At 35.4% G+C, this 19,144-nt stretch overlaps 1 protein-coding gene across 1 annotated transcript; it reads right to left on the bottom strand.

The window, feature by feature from the left end:
• Positions 1 to 561: 561 nt before the first annotated feature.
• On the bottom strand, positions 562 to 16,676 carry LOC129873981 (probable protein phosphatase 2C 47). The gene is made up of 4 exons (XM_055949189.1): positions 16,179 to 16,676; positions 3,076 to 3,277; positions 2,454 to 2,667; positions 562 to 1,486 (listed from the first exon to the last, which is right to left on the bottom strand). Exons 1-4 carry the CDS (start codon positions 16,377 to 16,379, stop codon positions 931 to 933), a joined length of 1,173 nt encoding a protein of 390 aa, XP_055805164.1. The 5' UTR covers positions 16,380 to 16,676; the 3' UTR covers positions 562 to 930.
• Between the last annotated feature and the right edge of the window lie 2,468 nt (positions 16,677 to 19,144).

The following is a 19,144-nucleotide window of genomic DNA, read 5'->3' as shown; positions in this document are numbered from 1 at the left end:
CCCTTAGAAGATGCAACCTTAGGAGATTATGACTTCATCAAAGAAAAGTTTCCTACTTTTAATCCTTGAGGGTAAGGACGTTTTCAAGGCCAGGAGTTTGTCATGAATGAAATGTGAAGTAATAAATAAAAGAAAGTAGTGGTAGTTAAATGTAAATAAACAAAAGTAGAATGAAGGGCCATGATTTATTCCTGATTAATGAAGCTCAATGGCCAAGCTAAGATGAGAGGTTATAAGTAACAGAATTGGCTTTGTCTAAAATTCCGGTACTAACCACTCCCTTCTCAATTCTCATACTCTCCTACTCTCTCTTCTTCCCCAATTCTTCTCTAATTCTCTCTTCTCTTCTTCTTCCTTTCTTCTGCAGATTCACGCTATCAATGGAGATCTTGTTCCAGTTATCTATTTTCATTTATTATAGTTGTAATTTGCAATTTCCAGTTTATATAAATCAGAAAATTGTCCCCAAAATGTTCATTGTTTCATTGCTATTTTCCAGCTTTATTTGCAATTAATATTATCAAGTGATCCAAGTTCAAAACATACCTCAATTTTCAGATTACGAGATAGCAAGTTTGCTACGAAGAATTACAGATTGTTGCATATAAACTTATTAGCGTGATGGCATGGAAAATCTATACATTGTTAGTGCACAGAACTTAAACTCCACAACTTAATATGGTCGGGCACTGGATTAGTGAGAGGGAACTGTTTGGTGTGCATATGAATCTTATTATGAAGAGCAGCCACATTCAATTGATGCTAGTTACAGTGACACCTGAATAAATCAAATTTAAGTTGTTGGAGGATCCTTACAGAAGCATTTTGTTTTTATCAGCAACAATCCACCATTGCCATGGACAGCAGAAAACTCAGAAAAATCCCTGACAATGGTATGTAGGAGGTTAATTCATCTGTACATCGTCTGCTTTATATGTCACTCAAGACACCTTTTAGAAGATCCAATCCTTCAGCTGATATGCTTCTCTTCCTCTGTGTTCTTGGTATTTCAATTCGCGGGGGTGGATCATGAGAGAAGCAGATTACAAGAACCGTTAGATTATCACAAGTGTTACGCTTTAGCGCCTCCCTGACAAGCTCCTTTGAGCATCTCTCTGGATCATTATGAAGCATGAGCTCCTTCCTTACGATAGTTACTGCATACTGGCTACTCATGACATCCCATAAGCCATCACACCCCATTATCAAGAACTCATCTTCCTCGGACAGGACCAACTCTTCCAACTCTGGTTCCGAGCTTAAGGGGCCCTTCGAACCTTTGGGACCCTTTATGTGCCAGTCACCAAGAGCGCGTGCAACCGAGAGTTGGCCATTGAGGTAACCATCATAAATGACTCCCCCTAGTTTCTCAATTCTTAATTTTTCAGAAGTAGTGTTTGGTTTGTGGTCTTTTGATAATTCAATCGCTCTTCCTCGTTTTCCTAGTACAGCTCGAGAGTCCCCAGCATTAGCAATAAGCATGGTCCTGTGAATCGCCACAACAAGTTACCTACTGTGACAAATGCAAAAGGATAAGGGGAATAGATAAACAATTCATCGACGCATAACTGAGTTATGTAAGTTCCTATCTGGCTTTGTAAATAGATATTAGAACTAAATGCCAGATTTCAGGCATGAAAGTTATCTTTACTATATCGATATAATCTCAAGGCTAAAGCCAGTATGAACACCTCTCCTACCACAAAGGACCAAAGGCATTTAGGCAGTAATGAAATCCAATTGGTTAGATTTAGCAACGTTTTTGTTGTCCTATTCACACAGGACAATATATTCATCCAAAATCAGAATAAAGAAGCCAGGAAGAATAGATACTTGAAACTTTTAGAACTAGGCTATCCATTGGAAAGTGGATTAAGATGTACCCATATATTTTGAAGATGTCTATGACTTTGCATAGCTACAAAATATGAATAGCAAATTCTTCAAACAAGCAGTAGAAACGACTTTATCATCATCGGCTCTTCCATTTTCCCCCCAAATTTGCTTTATTTAATTGTCAATACTCTTCAATTTGATGAGCTTTGTGTTTTAAGTTTCCAATGATGTTTATCCCTTTTGTATTAAAGCACTCTGGTATCTGACCTAAACATCACATATATGTTTTTTTATGACAACCGAGAAATCCCCGATAGCCAACAGCACACAGTTCAAAACTCGATGGATCATGAACCCACCCCTAGAACCTTCTCCACTTAAATACCAGGCTTTTTTCAACCACAAGGTTTGAACCCGTGACATGTGACTAGTCCACACATCACGTGTTATGCTCTCATCACTAGATGAAAATCCTGTGACCGTAACATTGACATATTTTAGCAGATTCAAAATTTGTATTAACAATGTATCCTACGACAGACACGGCTGGCTCCTACCAGAGATGAAAATTATAGAAATGCATGACAGTGCCTCACAAAAGAAGGTCAATCACTTACCGTCCTAAAATAAGCGCAGTCAGAGCAGTTGTCCCAGAGGTACTATCAAGTGATTTGGTATCAGCCAGTGCATTATCAGCTTTAACAAAAGCATTCCTGATAGCTCTTTTGACCATCGATGGAAAATGTGTATCCTCTACAATAAAGCTGAGGAGATTTTTTTGAGTAAATGATGCTGCATCAACACCACCATGACCATCAAACACCTGAAAGTACACAAATAAAAATTTATCAAGCACCTTAAATAAACCAAAAGGGTTAACAAGTACCTGGAACTTAAAATTCTTCAAGTGGGCATATTTCTAGCTTATAACACAACTAGTGAAACCTCGATAGCAGTTGCATATCACATCAAAAACAAGAATGCTACTCATGATATCATGCTCGCTATATTAAATTTCAAAATTATTTATGCTTGGATCTTGCACAAGATGCAGAAACATTCAAGTGAAATCACTTTTTACTTTGTTACAAAGTGATATTGCATTTTACTAGTATCAGGTGCTAGGGGCCATATTAATCAAAAAGGGTGTTTTCACATTTTGTATGAAGAATTTCCAAAAATATATAGGTGCCACTTTAGTCATTTCTCAGGAAGTACAGTTTGGAATAAACTGAAAGTTACTAACCCCATAAAATGCCCCTGGAGAAAGAAGCCCCTTGGATGCGCCAATGTGTTCGCAAAGATCATTGATACAGATATGCTCATCTTCCATGTTTGGTTTTGGTCCAATCTCAGAATAGCTTCCTGAGCGAAAGATGGGAACATATCCAGAATCGTCACTTGATGATGATTTAAGAGGAATAATTTGTGTAGTTGATTCCTAGATATTTCATAAAGCAAAGTAAAATTACAATTAGGAAACTGCATAAACACATATAAGAAGCTTCTCCAGCTAAACAATCTACAAGACTACAAGCTTGCAGAACTTGCGGTATGCATAAATTGACAGCTGAAGAAAAGGATGGAATATGTTTAATGCAAACAAATCACAATTTAGCAACAACTTATAATTCATCATACGACGTACAATGACATCATTTGCCTTAACATGGCATACAAATACTGAAGGTGGACCGTTGCGAGAAGTTACAGACATTTTTTATTAGCTTACTGTAGCAATCAAGCTATTCAATCTCAAGACAAAGAAAATTTTATATAATTGACAGCTTTAGTCTTGCCAGAGACTAGAGACTTATATACTAGTAAAAGGTGTAGAGAACTTCTAGTGCTAGCTTGGTATAAAACAGACTTAAATGGAGCAACATGGGCATCAAGAATACATATATCCGACCCCAACTTGCTTGGCATTGAAGCTTTGTTGTTGTTTTGTTTCAGATCATGTTTTTACCTACTTCATTCAATTAAGAAACTAGAATATTACTTTTTTGGAGGAGTTGGATTTGTACCCTAGACCTTGCACTTCTGTTGTCGATAAGGTTTAAAGATAAATAACTAGTTTATTACTAAAAGCTTACACTGATATAAATATATGAAGAGTATCAGCTAACTATGGTAACTAAATAATCAAATCTCTACAAATCAGCTAGATAATCAAATCCCCACAACCCAACTAGTCTACCATATATACAATATTACACAACTGTAGTGATTCTGTAACACTCCCCTCAAGCTGGAGCATAGATATTGATCATGCCCAGCTTGTTACAAAGGTAATCAACTCGAGTCACCCATTCAATACTTTTGTTAACAAATCAGTTAGCAGCTCTCCTGTCTTCATGTAGCCTGTGGAAATCATGTTTTCCTCAATCTTCTCACAAATAAAATGACAGTCAACCTCAATATGTTTAGTTCTTTCCTGATACACCGGATTTCGTGCAATATGAACAGTAGCTTGATTACCACACCAAAGTTTTGCTAGTGTATGATGCTTTAACCCAATTTGAGTTAAACAATGATGTATCCACATAATCTCACACGTAGACTGTGACATAGCTCTGTATTCGGATTTTGTACTGGATCAAGATTCAACACTTTGGTTCTTACTTCTCTGTGATACTATGTTCCTTCCAAAATGCACAATAGCATGTAGTAGATCTGTTGGGTTTTAAAAGTGTGAATGAGAATTGAAAGGTTGTGACCTTTACAAAAGATTGTGCCTTTTCCAAAGGGTTGTGACCGTTTCGAAAGATTGTAACTTTTCGAAAGATTGTGACTTTTCGAAAGGTTGTGACTTTTCCAAAGGGTTGTGACCGTTTCGAAAGGTTGTGACTTTTCCAAAGGGTTGTGACCGTTTCGAAAGGTTGTGACTTTTTCAAAAATATTGTGATATTTTTGAAGAGTTGTGACTTTTCTGAAAGTTTATGACTTTTGCGAAGGGTTGTGACTTTTTTGATAAGCCACAATAAGCATATGTTCACACTGCCCTTTGCTGTCTATAAATAGACGATTTTTCTCTCAAGTTTGAATATCGAATTTCTCTCTCTTCTGCATATATGTTTTCTTACATACAAAGTTGAGTCTTTGTGTGAATTTGTTGCTGGCTTTTGAGTTCGCTGAAATTATTGAAGTTTGAGGTACCGCTACTTCTTCAATAGTTTATCCGTTTTATCTTGGGAGGAAATAATCCATAACCTCGGGTACAGCGAGGGGATCAAATTCCTTAAGGACACACAGTGAATTATGTGGACTCGGATACTGTTTTTTTTATTTTCATCTTTATTGTTTCTGATTTGCTAACTTTAATATAGGAGATAACAAATTTACGAAATTTAATATTTTTTTTCTATATCTGAGATTTTTGGATTGGGGCACGACAGATCTTAGAAGCCATTGCCATGGTATTTATATGATTCTGCTATGTCTAAGTAAGTACATTATGAAAGAATCTTAGACTTGCTACTACAAAGTAGTATTTTTTTCCTTACCATAACCTTGGTCAAATTAAAGATGATTAGGTTAAATAATGTGTTATGGTCTTAATAGTTTTCACAAACTATTTTCAAAGGTTTATTATCTGTTGTTATGAAATTGGGTAGAGAAATATTTTTGTGTGTATTACATTCAATATTGGAGGCATCTTTCAAGGATCTTAATCCAAGAGTGTAGATGGCAAGACATTTTTTTCCTCAGAAAAGAAGAAGAAAAGAAAAGTTTAATATTCTATTTGAAGAATATAAAAACTTCATCGAATATTAAATTTGTTCCAAAAAAGAAAACATTATTTGGTCTGACTATGTGGAAGCGCTATAGAATTTATCATTCATAGATTTGAAGTCAGTCCAACAAACTTGGTAATGAGGAAAAGTTTTTTGAAAAGAAAATCATATCCTTATGATTTTCTAATTCTGTTTTGGAGATTAAAACTTGTATAGTTTTCTAATCTGTGTAGAATTCGATTGTGTCTGATGTTTGGAGACTAAATCTTTTGATTTTCTACTCCTTTGGTTTGAAGAATATAAAAATTTCACCAATTTATTAAACACTGTGTTTGAATGAATATTCCGACTTGAAGAGTATAAAAACTTCGTCAAGAATATAAAAGGCAAACGATTTGAAGAATATAAAAACTTCATCGTTAACTAGAAACAGTGTTGTATTTTTGATTTCTGGAGATTAAAACCTCTTGGTTTTCTGCTCTATCTGAATTTGAAATTGATTTGAAATCATAAAAACTTCATTAGCACTCAAAGTTCATTTAGTTGACGATTTGAAGAATATAACAACTTCATTATTAAGTAGAAACAAGTCACACAAAGATGCAGTCTTTAGTATTAGTATTTTCAATACTAAGTGGTCTGTCTAATTGTGACAGAAAAAAACATATTATTGACATAAAATTAATGATTTTGTGTCTGCAATGGATGTCTCTATGAATTAACTTCGACAATATGTAAAGATTGTCAGAGGAAATGGAAGCACTACAATTTTTTTGTAGAATATTATCTATAAAAGAGGTTTATGCTGCCAATATGTATTTTGATAGTATACATTTGAAAGCATGAGAAAACAAATATGTGAAAAATTATTTTCAAATACTTGAAAAATATTTTTGAGATCATATTTAAAATATGGGGGTTCTTTGCTTGTAATAAACATAAAATTAGACTTGGTGTCTAATTTAAATATGGAAGCACAGAATATGAAATTGAATGACATTCTTGTATTATGTTAGACCCACAAAATTCTTGGAGTATATTTTGATCGTAGAGTTTCTCTTTTACTAGTATATAATATGATATGACTAGTATGAAACTACCAAATTAAATATATATACTTGTACGAAAGAGTTGTGTTCTCTTATGAAAAAGTGTCACTTAAAATGTTGTGATCTTTTATGAAAATACATGTCTATTAAAATACAATTATTTGTATAGCCATAAATATTGGTTAAAAAAATCATATGTCATGTTTTCTATTATAAAGAAGCATTTGGTTTATATGCTCTTATTAGACCCAATGAGACTACATTCATGGGTAATTCTGCAACAACCAAAATTGAAGGTTATGGAAAAGTCCTCTTGAAAAGGACATCTAACAATGTGTTGACTTTAAACAATGTTTGTATTTGACAAAGTTGTAATAAGTAAGAACAAAATATTTGTTGGAAAAGATTAACCTCATGGAGGGTCTTTTCAAACTCAATATTTCTGGTCCTTCTTACTTGATTGAGTCAAATTGTTTATGGCATGAACGTTTGGGACATGTCAATTACAAAACCTTATGAGAACTGATCAACTTAAAAGTTTTACCTAATTTTGAGCGCAATAAATTAAAATGTCAAGTTTGTGTTGAATCTAAGTATGCTAAGCATCCTTATAAAATCTATTGAACGGAATGATCTCTTAGAGTTGATTCACACTGACATTTGTGATATGAAGTCAACACCATCTCGTGGTGGAAAAAAGTATTTCATAACTTTTATTGACGATTGCACTATTATTATGTCTATTTGCTGAATGGTAATGATGAAGCAATAGAAATATTTAGGCAATACAAAACTGAAGTTGAAAATCAGTTGGGTAAAAAGATAAAATTGATAAGAAGTGATAGAGGTAGAGAGTATGAATCTCATTTTGTAGAAATATGTTTGGAAAATGGAATCACCCATCAAACTACTGCTCCTTACTCACCTCAATCTAATGGAATTACAAAAAGGAAAAATCGAACTTTAAAGGAAATGATAAATGTCTTACTTATTAGTTTAGGTTTACCACAAAACTTGAGGGGGAGAGGCATCCTCAAAACAAAACACAGTCTATTCCATATGAGAAATGAAAAGAAAGAAAGCTCAACTTTAAATATTTTAAAGTGTAGGGGTGTCTAGCCAAAGTCCAAGTTCCTAAGCATAAAAGGGTCACAATAGTACCTAAGACTGTGGATTGTGTTTTCATTGGATATGCTACAAACAGTAAAGCATGTTGATTTTTCGCTCATAAGTCTAAACATCCGAAAATTCATGGCAATACGGTAATTGAATCAGATAACGCTGAATTCTTTGAACATATCTATCCGTATAAAACTAGACTTGAATTGTCTAGTGAAGGGTCTAAATGACCTCGAGAAGAACCAAAGGAGAATTTACATAATAAAGAGATTCCAAGGCATGGTAAACGTCAAAGGACATATACTTTCTTTGGATCTGATTTCGTAACATTTCTTCTTGAACATGTGCCTTAAACATTCAAAGAAGCTATGTCCTCTACGGACTCATCCTTTTGGAAAGAGGTTGTCAATAGTGAGATTTGTTTAATATTGAGCAGTCATACTAGGGAGTTAGTTGATCTTCCTTCAGAAAATAAAACTTTATGTTCAAAATGGATCTTCTAAAGGAAAATGAAAGTTGATGGAACTATTGACAATTACAAAGCAAGACTTGTTGTCAAAAGCTTTAGAAAAAAAGGTCTTAATTTTTCCAACACATACCCGACAGTAATTAGGATTACATCCATTCGAATGTTAATTGCATTAGTTGCGGTATACGCCTTTAAATTCATCAAATGAATGTGAAAACGACTTTCTTAAATAAAAATTTGGAGGAAGAAATTTACACGGAATAGCCCAATGCCTTTTTGGTTCCTGGTAAATGAAAGAAAGTGTGTAAATTTATTAAGTCACTTTATGGACTAAAACAAGCACCCAAACAATGACATATAAAGTTTGACCAAACCATGTTGGCAAATGGATTCAAGAATGATAAATGTGATAAATGTGTTCACATTAGAGACACTCCAAATCAGAAGATCATTGTTTGTTTGTATGTTGATGACATGTTGATCATCATAGAGACACTTATGACATATGTGCTAGAAAGAAAGCAACTTTGATATGAAAAATCTTGGAGTTGCTGATGTGATCTTAGGTATAAGAATTCTTAGAACTCCACAAGGTCTAGAATTGTTATAGTCTCATTCTACTGAAAAGGTACTTACACAAGTACAAGAATTTGAATTTTAGTAATTCTAAGACTCCAATTGACGTGAGTTTTGCACTTCAAAAGAATGAAGGTGAAAGTGTTTCACAATTGGATTATGCAATAATATTTAGAAGTATGATGTATATCATGAATTGTACGCGATTAGATATAGCATGTGTTATTAGTTAACTGAGTCGGTTCACGAGTAATTCCAATAAACTCATTGGATGACAATGAAAAGAGTTTTGGTGTAGTTAAAACATACTCAAAACTATATTTTGCATTATAACAAATATTCAGTAGTACTAAAAGGATATAGTGATACAAATTGGATCACCGAGTCAAATGAAGTAAAATCCATGAGTGGATATGTATTTACTCTTGGTGGAGGAGCAGTCTCTTGGAAATCTTCCAAACAAACATGTATTGCTCGCTCTACAATGAAATCTGAGCTTCTCTCTAAATAAGGTCGGTGAAGAATCTCAATGGCTCCGAAATTTCTTGAAAGCTATTCTTTTTTGGCCCAAGTCTTTGGCACCAGTATGCATGCACTGTGATAGTCAAATTGCAATATGTAGGGCAAGGAGCATGATATATAACGGAAAGTCTCGTCATATACGACGAAGACACAATATCTTTAGACAACTACTCTCTAGTGGAATTATCACAATGGACTATGTAAAGTCAAAGGATAATGTGTCGGATCCACTTACAAAAGGCCTAACTAGAGAGGGAGTTGAGAGATCATCAAGGGAAATAGGACTATGGCCGAGAACAAATCATCGTGGCGGTAACTCTACCTAGAAGACTGGAGATCCCAAGATCTAGGTTCAAGGAGATCAAACAAAGTCATTGATGATGGTTCAATTCAAAATAATTTCTAATGGTCCATTCTCATGATGAGACAAAGTTCAGTAACAAGGATAAAGGTATTAAGACTTTTTAATGATTTCTAAGTTTGATATGGGGTATATCAAATGGTGTATCTACGAGATAACACATTTAGAAATCACATATGTAAGTGTGAAGTTTAAGCCGCGTCAAGGAGAATTCGGTAAGGCCAATTATCTACGCACTTATGAACCAAGAAGTGTTCATCGATGAAACGAACAAAATAATGAGAATCAAAAACAATTAAAGGGTTGATTGCGTGACTTTGTTGTCTAGGTATACACCAAAGCTCGATGGTTCAAAGATATCAAATATACCGATTGATCGAGTATATCCAATATATATTCACTACGGAAAATTCAAAGGGAAACCTACTTATCCAAATGCAATTAATCCTTACTTACAAATCACACAATTTTTCATGCATATATTTTAACAATAGTCATTTCCATTCATGTGGGGGATTGTTGGGTTTTAAAACTGTGAATGGAAAATGAAAGGTAGTGACCTTTACGAAAGGTTGTGCTTTTTTCAAAGGGTTGTGACCGTTTTGAAAGGTTGTGACTTTTCCAAAGGATTGTGACCGTTTCGAAAGGTTGTGACTTTTCCAAAGGGTTGTGACCGTTTTGAAAAGTTGTGACTTTTTCAAAAATATTGTGATATTTTTGAAGAGTTGTGACTTTTCTGAAAGTTTATGACTTTTGCGAAGGGTTGTGACTTTTTTGATAAGCCACAATAAGCATATGTTCACACTGCCCTTTGCTGTCTATAAATAGACGATTTTTCTCTCAAGTTTGAATATCGAATTTCTCTCTCTTCTGCATATATGTTTTCTTACATACAAAGTTGAGCCTTTGTGTGAATTTGTTGCTGGCTTTTGAGTTCGCTAAAATTATTGAAGTTTGAGGTACCGCTACTTCTTTAATAGTTTATCTGTTTTATCTTGGGAGGAAATAATCTAAAACCTCGAGTATAATAAGGAAATTAAATTTCTTAAGGACACGCAGTGAATTCTGTGAACTAGGATACTGTTTTTTATTTTCATCTTTATTGTTTTTGGTTTGCTAACTTTAATACAGGAGATAACAAGATCTTTTATCAATTTTGGATCCAGCCCAATCAAAATCTGCAAAACACTCTACACGAGTATGACCGTGATTGCTATACAATATGCAAAGTCTAGGAACACCTTTCAAGTAACACAAAATTTGTTCCAAAGCTTCCCAGTGTTTGATCGTAGGTGTGGAAATGAACCGACTAACAACACTAACCACAAAAGTAATATCCAGGTAATTTAACTTCCCAACTAATATTCTGTATCTCCTTGGATCATCAAAAGGATCGTCATCATCTTTCATAAGATGCACATTGGGAATCATCGGAGTATTGCAAGGTTTGGTTGCCAACTTTCTTTGCAAGCAATCAAGAATATACTTTCTCCGAGACAGAAAAATTTCCTTCTTGCTTCTATTTACTTCTACTCCCAAAAAATATTTTAACTAGCCCAGGTCCTTCGTATGAAAACTAGTATGCGGGAATGACTTAAGAGAATAGATCCCCGCATAATCACTTCATGTGATAACAATGTCATCGACATATACAACAAGGATGATACTGTCAGCTGATGATCGTTGGTTGAAGACTGAGTGATCACATTGCTCATTTTTAACCCAAAATCCTGAATCACCTCACTAAACTTGCCAAACCAAGCCCGAGCAGTTTGTTTCAAGTCATACAAGATTTCTTCAAATAATAGACTTTTCCATACACCCCCTCGTTCCAAGCAACAAAACCATGTGGTTACTTCATATAAACTTCCTCTTGTAGATCACCATGAAGGAATGAATTCTTGATATCCAACTTATGCAAAGGCCAATTCTCGGAAGTAGCTAGAGAAATGAACAAACGAATTGGGGAGAAGGCATCCAATAATCTACCCCATATGTTTGAGCATACCCTTTAGCCACAAGAATGGCCTCAAGTCTTACTACAAAACCATCCGAATCAACTTTATCCATGAAGACCCACTTGCATCCCATTGGTTTCTTTCCATTCGGTAAATCCACTAAATTCCATGTGTGATTTTCCTCTAACGCGTGTATTTCATCAAGCATTGCATCAGACCATCCAAGATGATTCAACGCCTCCTTCACTGTTTTGGCTATAGAGATGGAGTCTAGAGAATCAATCAAAGTTCTATACATAGAGGATAAGAGGTCATAGGAAATAATATTAGCAATGGAATATGTGGATTTGCAAGTGCACGCACCTTTGCAAAGAGCAATAGGGAGGTCAAGTTTTTTTGAAGGATCATGCCACAAAACAGGTGCAGGACAAGTATAATCAGTCTCTCGCTTCCTTGAGTAGACTTGAACAATTGGAGGTATTGCTATAACAGATGGAGCAGGTACTGAAGGTACAATAGTAGGGTAGTGATCGACAGAAGAACATGGGTGACTTGATACACTAACCACTCATCTTCTTCCCCCTGATTTGTAAAAACAAGAGGTGCATAGAAGAACGGTGTAATCTCTAAAAATACCACATTCGTTGACACCACATATTTGCCAAGTTAAGTAGAATAACATCGAACCCCTTCTGAAGACGAGAATAACCCAAAAAAAGGTTCTTCAATGACTTGGGATCCAACTTGGTAACAAAAGGTCGGATATATCGAACATAACATGTGCTTCCAAACACCTTAGGTTCCATCGAAAATAGTGACTTATTTGGAAAAATAACATTGTAAGGCACATTACAAGCAAGCACTGTAGATGGCATGCGATTAATCATAAAACAAGTAGTAGAAACTGCATTTGCCCAAAACTATTTAGGAACCTTTATTTGGAACAAAAGTGTTCGAGAAGTCTCAAGTAGATGCTTATTCTTTCTCTCAGCAACTCCATTTTGAGAGGGTGTATCAACACATGGAGACTGATGGAGAATACCAATGTTGTCTCATATATGACCAAAACAACTCCGACATATATTCTTTAGCACTGTCACTTTTTAGAGTATGTACCAAGCATTGAATTGAGTTTTAAATTCAGTAGAGAAGGGCAGAAAAGTGACTAAACACTTCCGAGCAACTTTTCATAAATAAAGCCAAGTCATCCGATAGAAATCATCCACAAAAGTGACAAAATACTTGTACCCAGTTTTGGAAGTTTCGGAAGTGACAGGATAGGGTCCCCAAACATCAGAATGAACTAACTCAACAGCCAACTCAACCCGCTTATTAACCATTGGACCTAATGAGCTAAGATGATGTTTTGCAAATCAATATGACTCACACTCCAATGAAGAAATATTCTGGAACTGATGACACAACTTCTTCAACAGAGGTAGAGAAGATTGTCCCAATCGACAATGTGTTTCAATGGGAGATACAAAACTAGAGCAGGCAATAGACTTAAACTCCCATTCATTAAGGATGTACAGATCATCAAATACATGTCCTTACCAATAACCTGATTTGTCGTAAGATCATGAAATAGACAATGATCGAGAAAGAAAGAGATATAATAATTAAGGTCTCTGATAACTTTACTAACAAAAAACAAATTAAAGGCCAACTTGGGTAGACTTAATACAAATGACAGGTTAATAGTGGTAGTTGGTTTAACAATCCCATATCCAACACTATTACAAGTTGATCCATCAGCTACAGTAACCAGAGAGGATGCTTTGTGTGATCAAAAGCTAGAGAAAATATTAGGATTGCTTGTCATGTGATCTGTGGCACTTGCATCAATCACCCATCAGCTATATTAACCGGATAAGACATGTTTTATATGATTCCATAAATGCATTAACTGGAGTAGATTCCTTCAACGATTTCTCATATCGAGAGAATTTGGCAAAGTCCTCTGTCGAAACCAAAGCCATTTTATTAGATAGTGGACCAGAAACAGTCATTTCCCAAACTCGCTATATCATAGCAACTTAATAGAGAAATTGCCAAAGCTTTGCACCAAAATGTTATCCCAACAGTTCTGTCCACACCAACAAGTCAGATTGTTTGACTCAACTCAAAAACAACTCCACCCACATATAAAGGTCCTAAAGAGAAAGAACCAACTCCCAGCAAAAGGGTTCAACTCTAATAGACATAAACCATTCAACAAAATTCTCAAGATACAAACAGACCCAGTTGTTCAGAGACATGGTCAAGAAACTAAGTCAGATTGTTTGACTCAACTCAAAAATAACTCCACCCACATATAAAGGTCCTCAAGAGAAGGAACCAACTCCAAGCTAAAGGGTTCAACTCTAATAGACATAAACCATTCAGCAAAATTCTCAAGATACAAACAGACCCGGTTGTTCAGAGACATGGTCAAGAAACTAAAAAATGAAACACCCAAATGCTCTAGATGAGAAACCAATTGAACGACTAAATTTTGAACAACAGCAACAAAGCTCAAATAGTGTTGCGGCTCAAAACAGATTAAAGCAGCAGACAAGGAAATTTGAACTCAAATATGACTAAAAGAAATTGCAAAACCTAGTTCTTGATGCTTATTCTTCAAAATATGATCCAATAATCCGAAGACCACCATAAGTCGGCCGAAAATTTCAAGGTGGCATCAAATCAGTAATCAAGACTAGGATTGACCCACGTACACATAGCTCAAATTGGACAGTTTTTGGTGGCTTCGCCGGCACGAGAGACCCGTGCGTGTCTCCTCTAGCCACCTATTATGGGTAATGACGAATCAAAGAAAGATGCTTCTCCCTAGGCAGGTGGTAACAATTATATTCCAAGCCAAAAGAACCAGAAATGAGGCAGTGGATGATTCCATAACGACCCATAGAGAAGTTCCCCATACCGCCACTTCAATCCCGAAAAAGCTCTGATACCATGTAAAGATATGATACCTGGTCCTAACTCAACCTCAAAAGCTAACTCGTGAAGGGGATTTCCCAAGTCCATATAAGCAGATTATTCGTCCATTCCCCAACCAATGTGAAATTGTAACCCACTCTAACACCACCCTGGCTCTAATACTATGTTGTCGATAAGGTTTAGAGAGAAATAACTTGCTTATTACTAAAAGCTCACACTGATATAAATACATGAAGAGTATCAGCTAACTATGGTAATTAGATAATCAAATCCCTACAAATCAGCTAGATAATCAATTTCCTACAAATCAGCTAGACTACCATGTATACAATATTACACAGAAGTAGTGATTCTGTAACACCAAATAATTAGGTGAACTACTAATGATAGAGAAACCAAGGACTATATAATATGTATTTTGCTTTTTTAATTTTTAATTTCAAGTAGCCCCTTTTATGTCCTACATTATTCCTAGGATTCACCAAAGACAAAGATATATGATAAACTGACTGTGTCTGCATATATGAGTGTACATTTTCACTATACTTGTTTTGATGATAGACGAAGATATAGGGAAACCAGGTTCACCTATACAGCTAGAGCAATGCAAGTGAAACTAACTCACATGGTAGGTTATAGTACCAGGTGCAGCTAAGGAAAGAGTCCTACACGTAAGAGGCAGAATATCTCAAAGAAGGAAAGAATCATATGAGGGCTCCAATTAAGGAAGTAGTATTGAAAAAGGATTGTAAAGACTTTATAGAAATAATTCTAGGTTGCATAACAACAACCCTGATTATTATCCTATATAAGGTAAACAATGAAGAAAAAGAGAGGCAATTATTGCACGCTAGAACTGAAGCTTTCTCAAAAGGCAATAGACGACAAGGTTGAAGGTGAAGAATAAGGCAACAACAAGTACTAGAAATAGTGTTTAGGATTGTTGTTATTGAGCAAGTAAAAGGATTATTATACAGTTGTAATAATTCCTAGTTATGTTATAGGTGTATTCTTGGTGAGTTTGTAATAAGAAGAGCATTTATCTTCTTGGAGAGTTGTTAGAACAATTAGAGTTAACTATTGAGCAAGGTACTAAAATTAGCCCCTTAGATTTAGAGTTGTAATTTGAAACCGCTCTTTGAAGCTAGTGAAGATTTCTGGAAATCCTACACATTGCAGGTTGTGGTTTTTACTCCCTTGAGCAAGAAGGTTTTTCACGGTAAATATCTATTTTACTGTTTCAGTCATTCTTAAGGAACCTAATTCTCTAACTGTGGAGTAGTTGGTAGTTGGTACTAGTTTTTTTTCAATACACAATCCTGTTATCTTGCTCTAGCTTCAAATTTAGGACATAAGATGTATAAAACAAATTATGTCAAGCAAGGAATTTTTTCCAATAGACACTTGGATTAGCAAACACCTACATGCATATGATTCACACTTTATTTAAGCAAGCAAAAACTCAGTGAATTTAGCGGTGAATCTAGGATGGGTTTTGTGGACTCAACTAAACTCATGCTTTTAGATATATGCGAAAAAATATTTATAAAAACAATCAGATGGCAGCACTCATTCTCTTCCGGATTTGGCAAAATGGGGTTCACTCACCAATGCCGAAGTACCTGCCAACGTTGCTTGGCTGATACAATGTCGCATCCCTGTAGTGTTTCTTGGTGGCTTCCCTATATTTGACTGGCTCGACTGATCCGACTCCTCTTGATTTTTTTCTCTGTCTGATAAATTTTCCTTACAGAATCCATTTTCCATTTCCCCATTACAGGGTAACATATTTGTCCCTGGTACCATCATTTTTTTCTACCACCCACCAATTCACTCCATGGAAAATACAATAAATGGCCGGCATTTATTATTTCTTGGTCTTTGAGGCATTACTACAAACACATGGACGACGGCTGTAAAACTGTTCCAAGAACTGACATTTAATCAAATTTTACAAATAACCAATGTCACAAACAGGACCAAGATTCCAACTTTATAACAAAATTCAGAGAAAGATGAGATCTTGATTAATTAAGAATAAGAGCATAAACAAGAAAAGCTGCAGAGAATGATTACAACAATAAGAGGATAATTAGGAATGTGTAGTAGTAGAAGTAGGAAAAATTAAGGAAGTTAGTTAGTTAATTAATTAACATGTAGAAATAGAGGGGAGTGGCGATCCCAGGTTTGAGCTTTTGAATGCCGTATTAGTAAGTGGAGACATCAAGTTCCTTACACGTGGGACACAAACTGGACGGTAGGTATTTTAGTTGACACCATACCCCTTGTATTTGGTCACATGGGTAACCAAGAACGTACTCTGAAAATATTTTGAATAAATAATTTTTAATTTTATTTATTTATTATCATCTACAGAAATATTATAATATATTTGTTGTTAGTAAACTGTATTGTAAATATTAAAACAGTAACAACAACTACTAAAAGTAATAAAACACAGAATCTGAAAAATTAATGTAAGAACAAAATCGAGCTCACTGAATGCACAGTGTGTCCTTAAAGAAATTATTCCCCTCAACGTAGCTGAGGTTTTTGGAATTTTTCCTCCTAGGATAGAACGATTTACTCCCAGGATAGAACGATTTTCGTATGGAACATTCTGAGGATTAACAGATATATATAGACTATTTACACCTTTTAAGAAAAGGCACCTGTTGGGAAAAGGTTTGCCTGTTGAGAAAAGGTTTGCAACTTTTCGGACAAGGTTACAACCTTTCAAAAATCCATTGGAAAAATGGAGGAAAATATTTTTAAATTAATCCGGGAAAGAAATGGATCGCGGGTCACGGGTCAGGATTTTTTTCATTTAATTAATTAAATAAATAAATAATATTAATTAATTAAAATTTAAAGGAAATTTGGTCCAAAAAGATTATCAATCAATCATATCCGAAGCCGAAGCAGAAGCCATAGACGTAGACGTAGACGAAGCCGAAGCCGAGCCGAGCGAGCGACGACGATGACGGCGCGAGGGGAGACCCTTTTCTTGACCCTCTAGCAACATGAAGGAGTGCTTCTACTTTTAAGTAGGAGACTTTTTCTTTCCACCACCTATGTGGGACCAAAGCTTATTTAATAAAGCAAGAGAGAATAGATCATTTTTCCTCCACTTCTTTTCCCCTCAATTTCCCATTCAAACTATCAATTAAACCCAACAATCCCCCACATGAATGGGGAATGTCTACAAGATAAAGGAATGCACGGATAAGTGTGTGATATACAAGCGAAGATTAATTGCATCTGGATAAGTAGGTTTCCCTCTGAACTTTCCATAGTGAACTTATATAGGATATACTCGATCAATCGGTAGATGTGATATCTTTGAACCGTCGAACTTTGTTGTATAACTAGACAACATAAGTCACACAATTAATCATCAACCATCTATGGTTCTCACGGTTGTGTTCGTTTTAGCCACGAATACCGCCTGATTTCGTGAATGCATAGAGAATGAGCCTTTACTGTCATTCCCCTTGAAACGGCTTATACTTCACATTCACATAGGTGATTTCTAAACGTGTAGTCCTATAGACACACTATCTAGTCATTTTCCGCCAGACTTAGATAATCATTAAAATACCTTTAATGCTTTATTAACTCATTAAAAAGCCTTAAGGTTTTATCCTTTATTTCTGAACATTGTCATCATCACGAGAATGAGTTGAGTTATTTGACAATGTTGAACCGCCAATCATAACTTTGTTTGATCTCTTTGAACCTAGTTCTTGGGATCTCCAGTCTAATAGGTAGAGTTACCGCCATGATGACTTGTCCTACGCCTTAACCCCATTCCTCTCGATGATCTTTCAACAGCCTCTCTAGATAGGCCTTTTGTTAATAGATCCTATACGTTATCTCTTGACTTTACGTAGTCAATAGTGATAACACCACTAGAGAGTAGTTGTCTAACAGTATTGTACCACTGTCGAATGTGACGCGATTTTCCGTTATACATAACGCTTTCTGCCCTCTCTATCGCCGCTTGGCTATCACAATTTATACATATGGGTGCCAAAGGTTTGGGACAAAATGGAATATCTTCCAAAAAATTTCAGAGCCATTCAGCTTCTTCACCAGCCTTGTCTAAAGCTATAAATTCAGACTCCATTGTAGAGCAGGCGATGCATGTTTGTTTTGATGATTTCCAAGACACTGCTCCTCCACCAACGGTAAAAATATATCCACTTGTGGATTTAACTTCAGATGATCCGGTGATCCAGTTTGCATCATTATATCCCTCAATTACTGCGGGATATTTATTATAATGCAAAGCATAGTTTTGGGTGTGTTTTAAATACCCCAAGACTCGTTTCATTGTCATCCAATGAGTTTGATTGGGATTATTCGTGAATCGACTCAACTTGCTAATAGCACATGCTATATTTGGTCATGTACAATTCATAATATATATCAAACTTCTCAAAACTCGTGCATAGTCCAATTGTGAGTCACTTTTACCTTCATTCTTTTGAAGTGCAAAACTTACATCAATTGGAGTTTTTGCAACATTAAAATTTAAATACTTGAACTTATCAAGAATGGTTTCAATATAA

The sequence above is a fragment of the Solanum dulcamara genome, chromosome 11 (genome assembly GCF_947179165.1).
Source record: "Solanum dulcamara chromosome 11, daSolDulc1.2, whole genome shotgun sequence".
NCBI classification, from domain to species: domain Eukaryota; kingdom Viridiplantae; phylum Streptophyta; class Magnoliopsida; order Solanales; family Solanaceae; genus Solanum; species Solanum dulcamara.
Note: the sequence above shows the minus strand (reverse complement) of the source record. Positions and strands in the feature narration are given on the sequence as shown.

What these genes read in the sequence shown, in the direction of transcription:
- LOC129873981 (XM_055949189.1), bottom strand. Translation starts at nt 16,379, where the DNA reads ATGATGGTACCAGGGACAAATATGTTACCCTGTAATGGGGAAATGGAA. An exon ending in TGGCAGGTACTTCGGCATTG is followed by an intron (nt 3,278 to 16,178) that starts GTGAGTGAACCC and finishes TGAAATATCTAG; the next exon opens with GAATCAACTACACAAATTAT. An exon ending in ACTGCGCTTATTTTAGGACG is followed by an intron (nt 1,487 to 2,453) that starts GTAAGTGATTGA and finishes GGCGATTCACAG; the next exon opens with GACCATGCTTATTGCTAATG.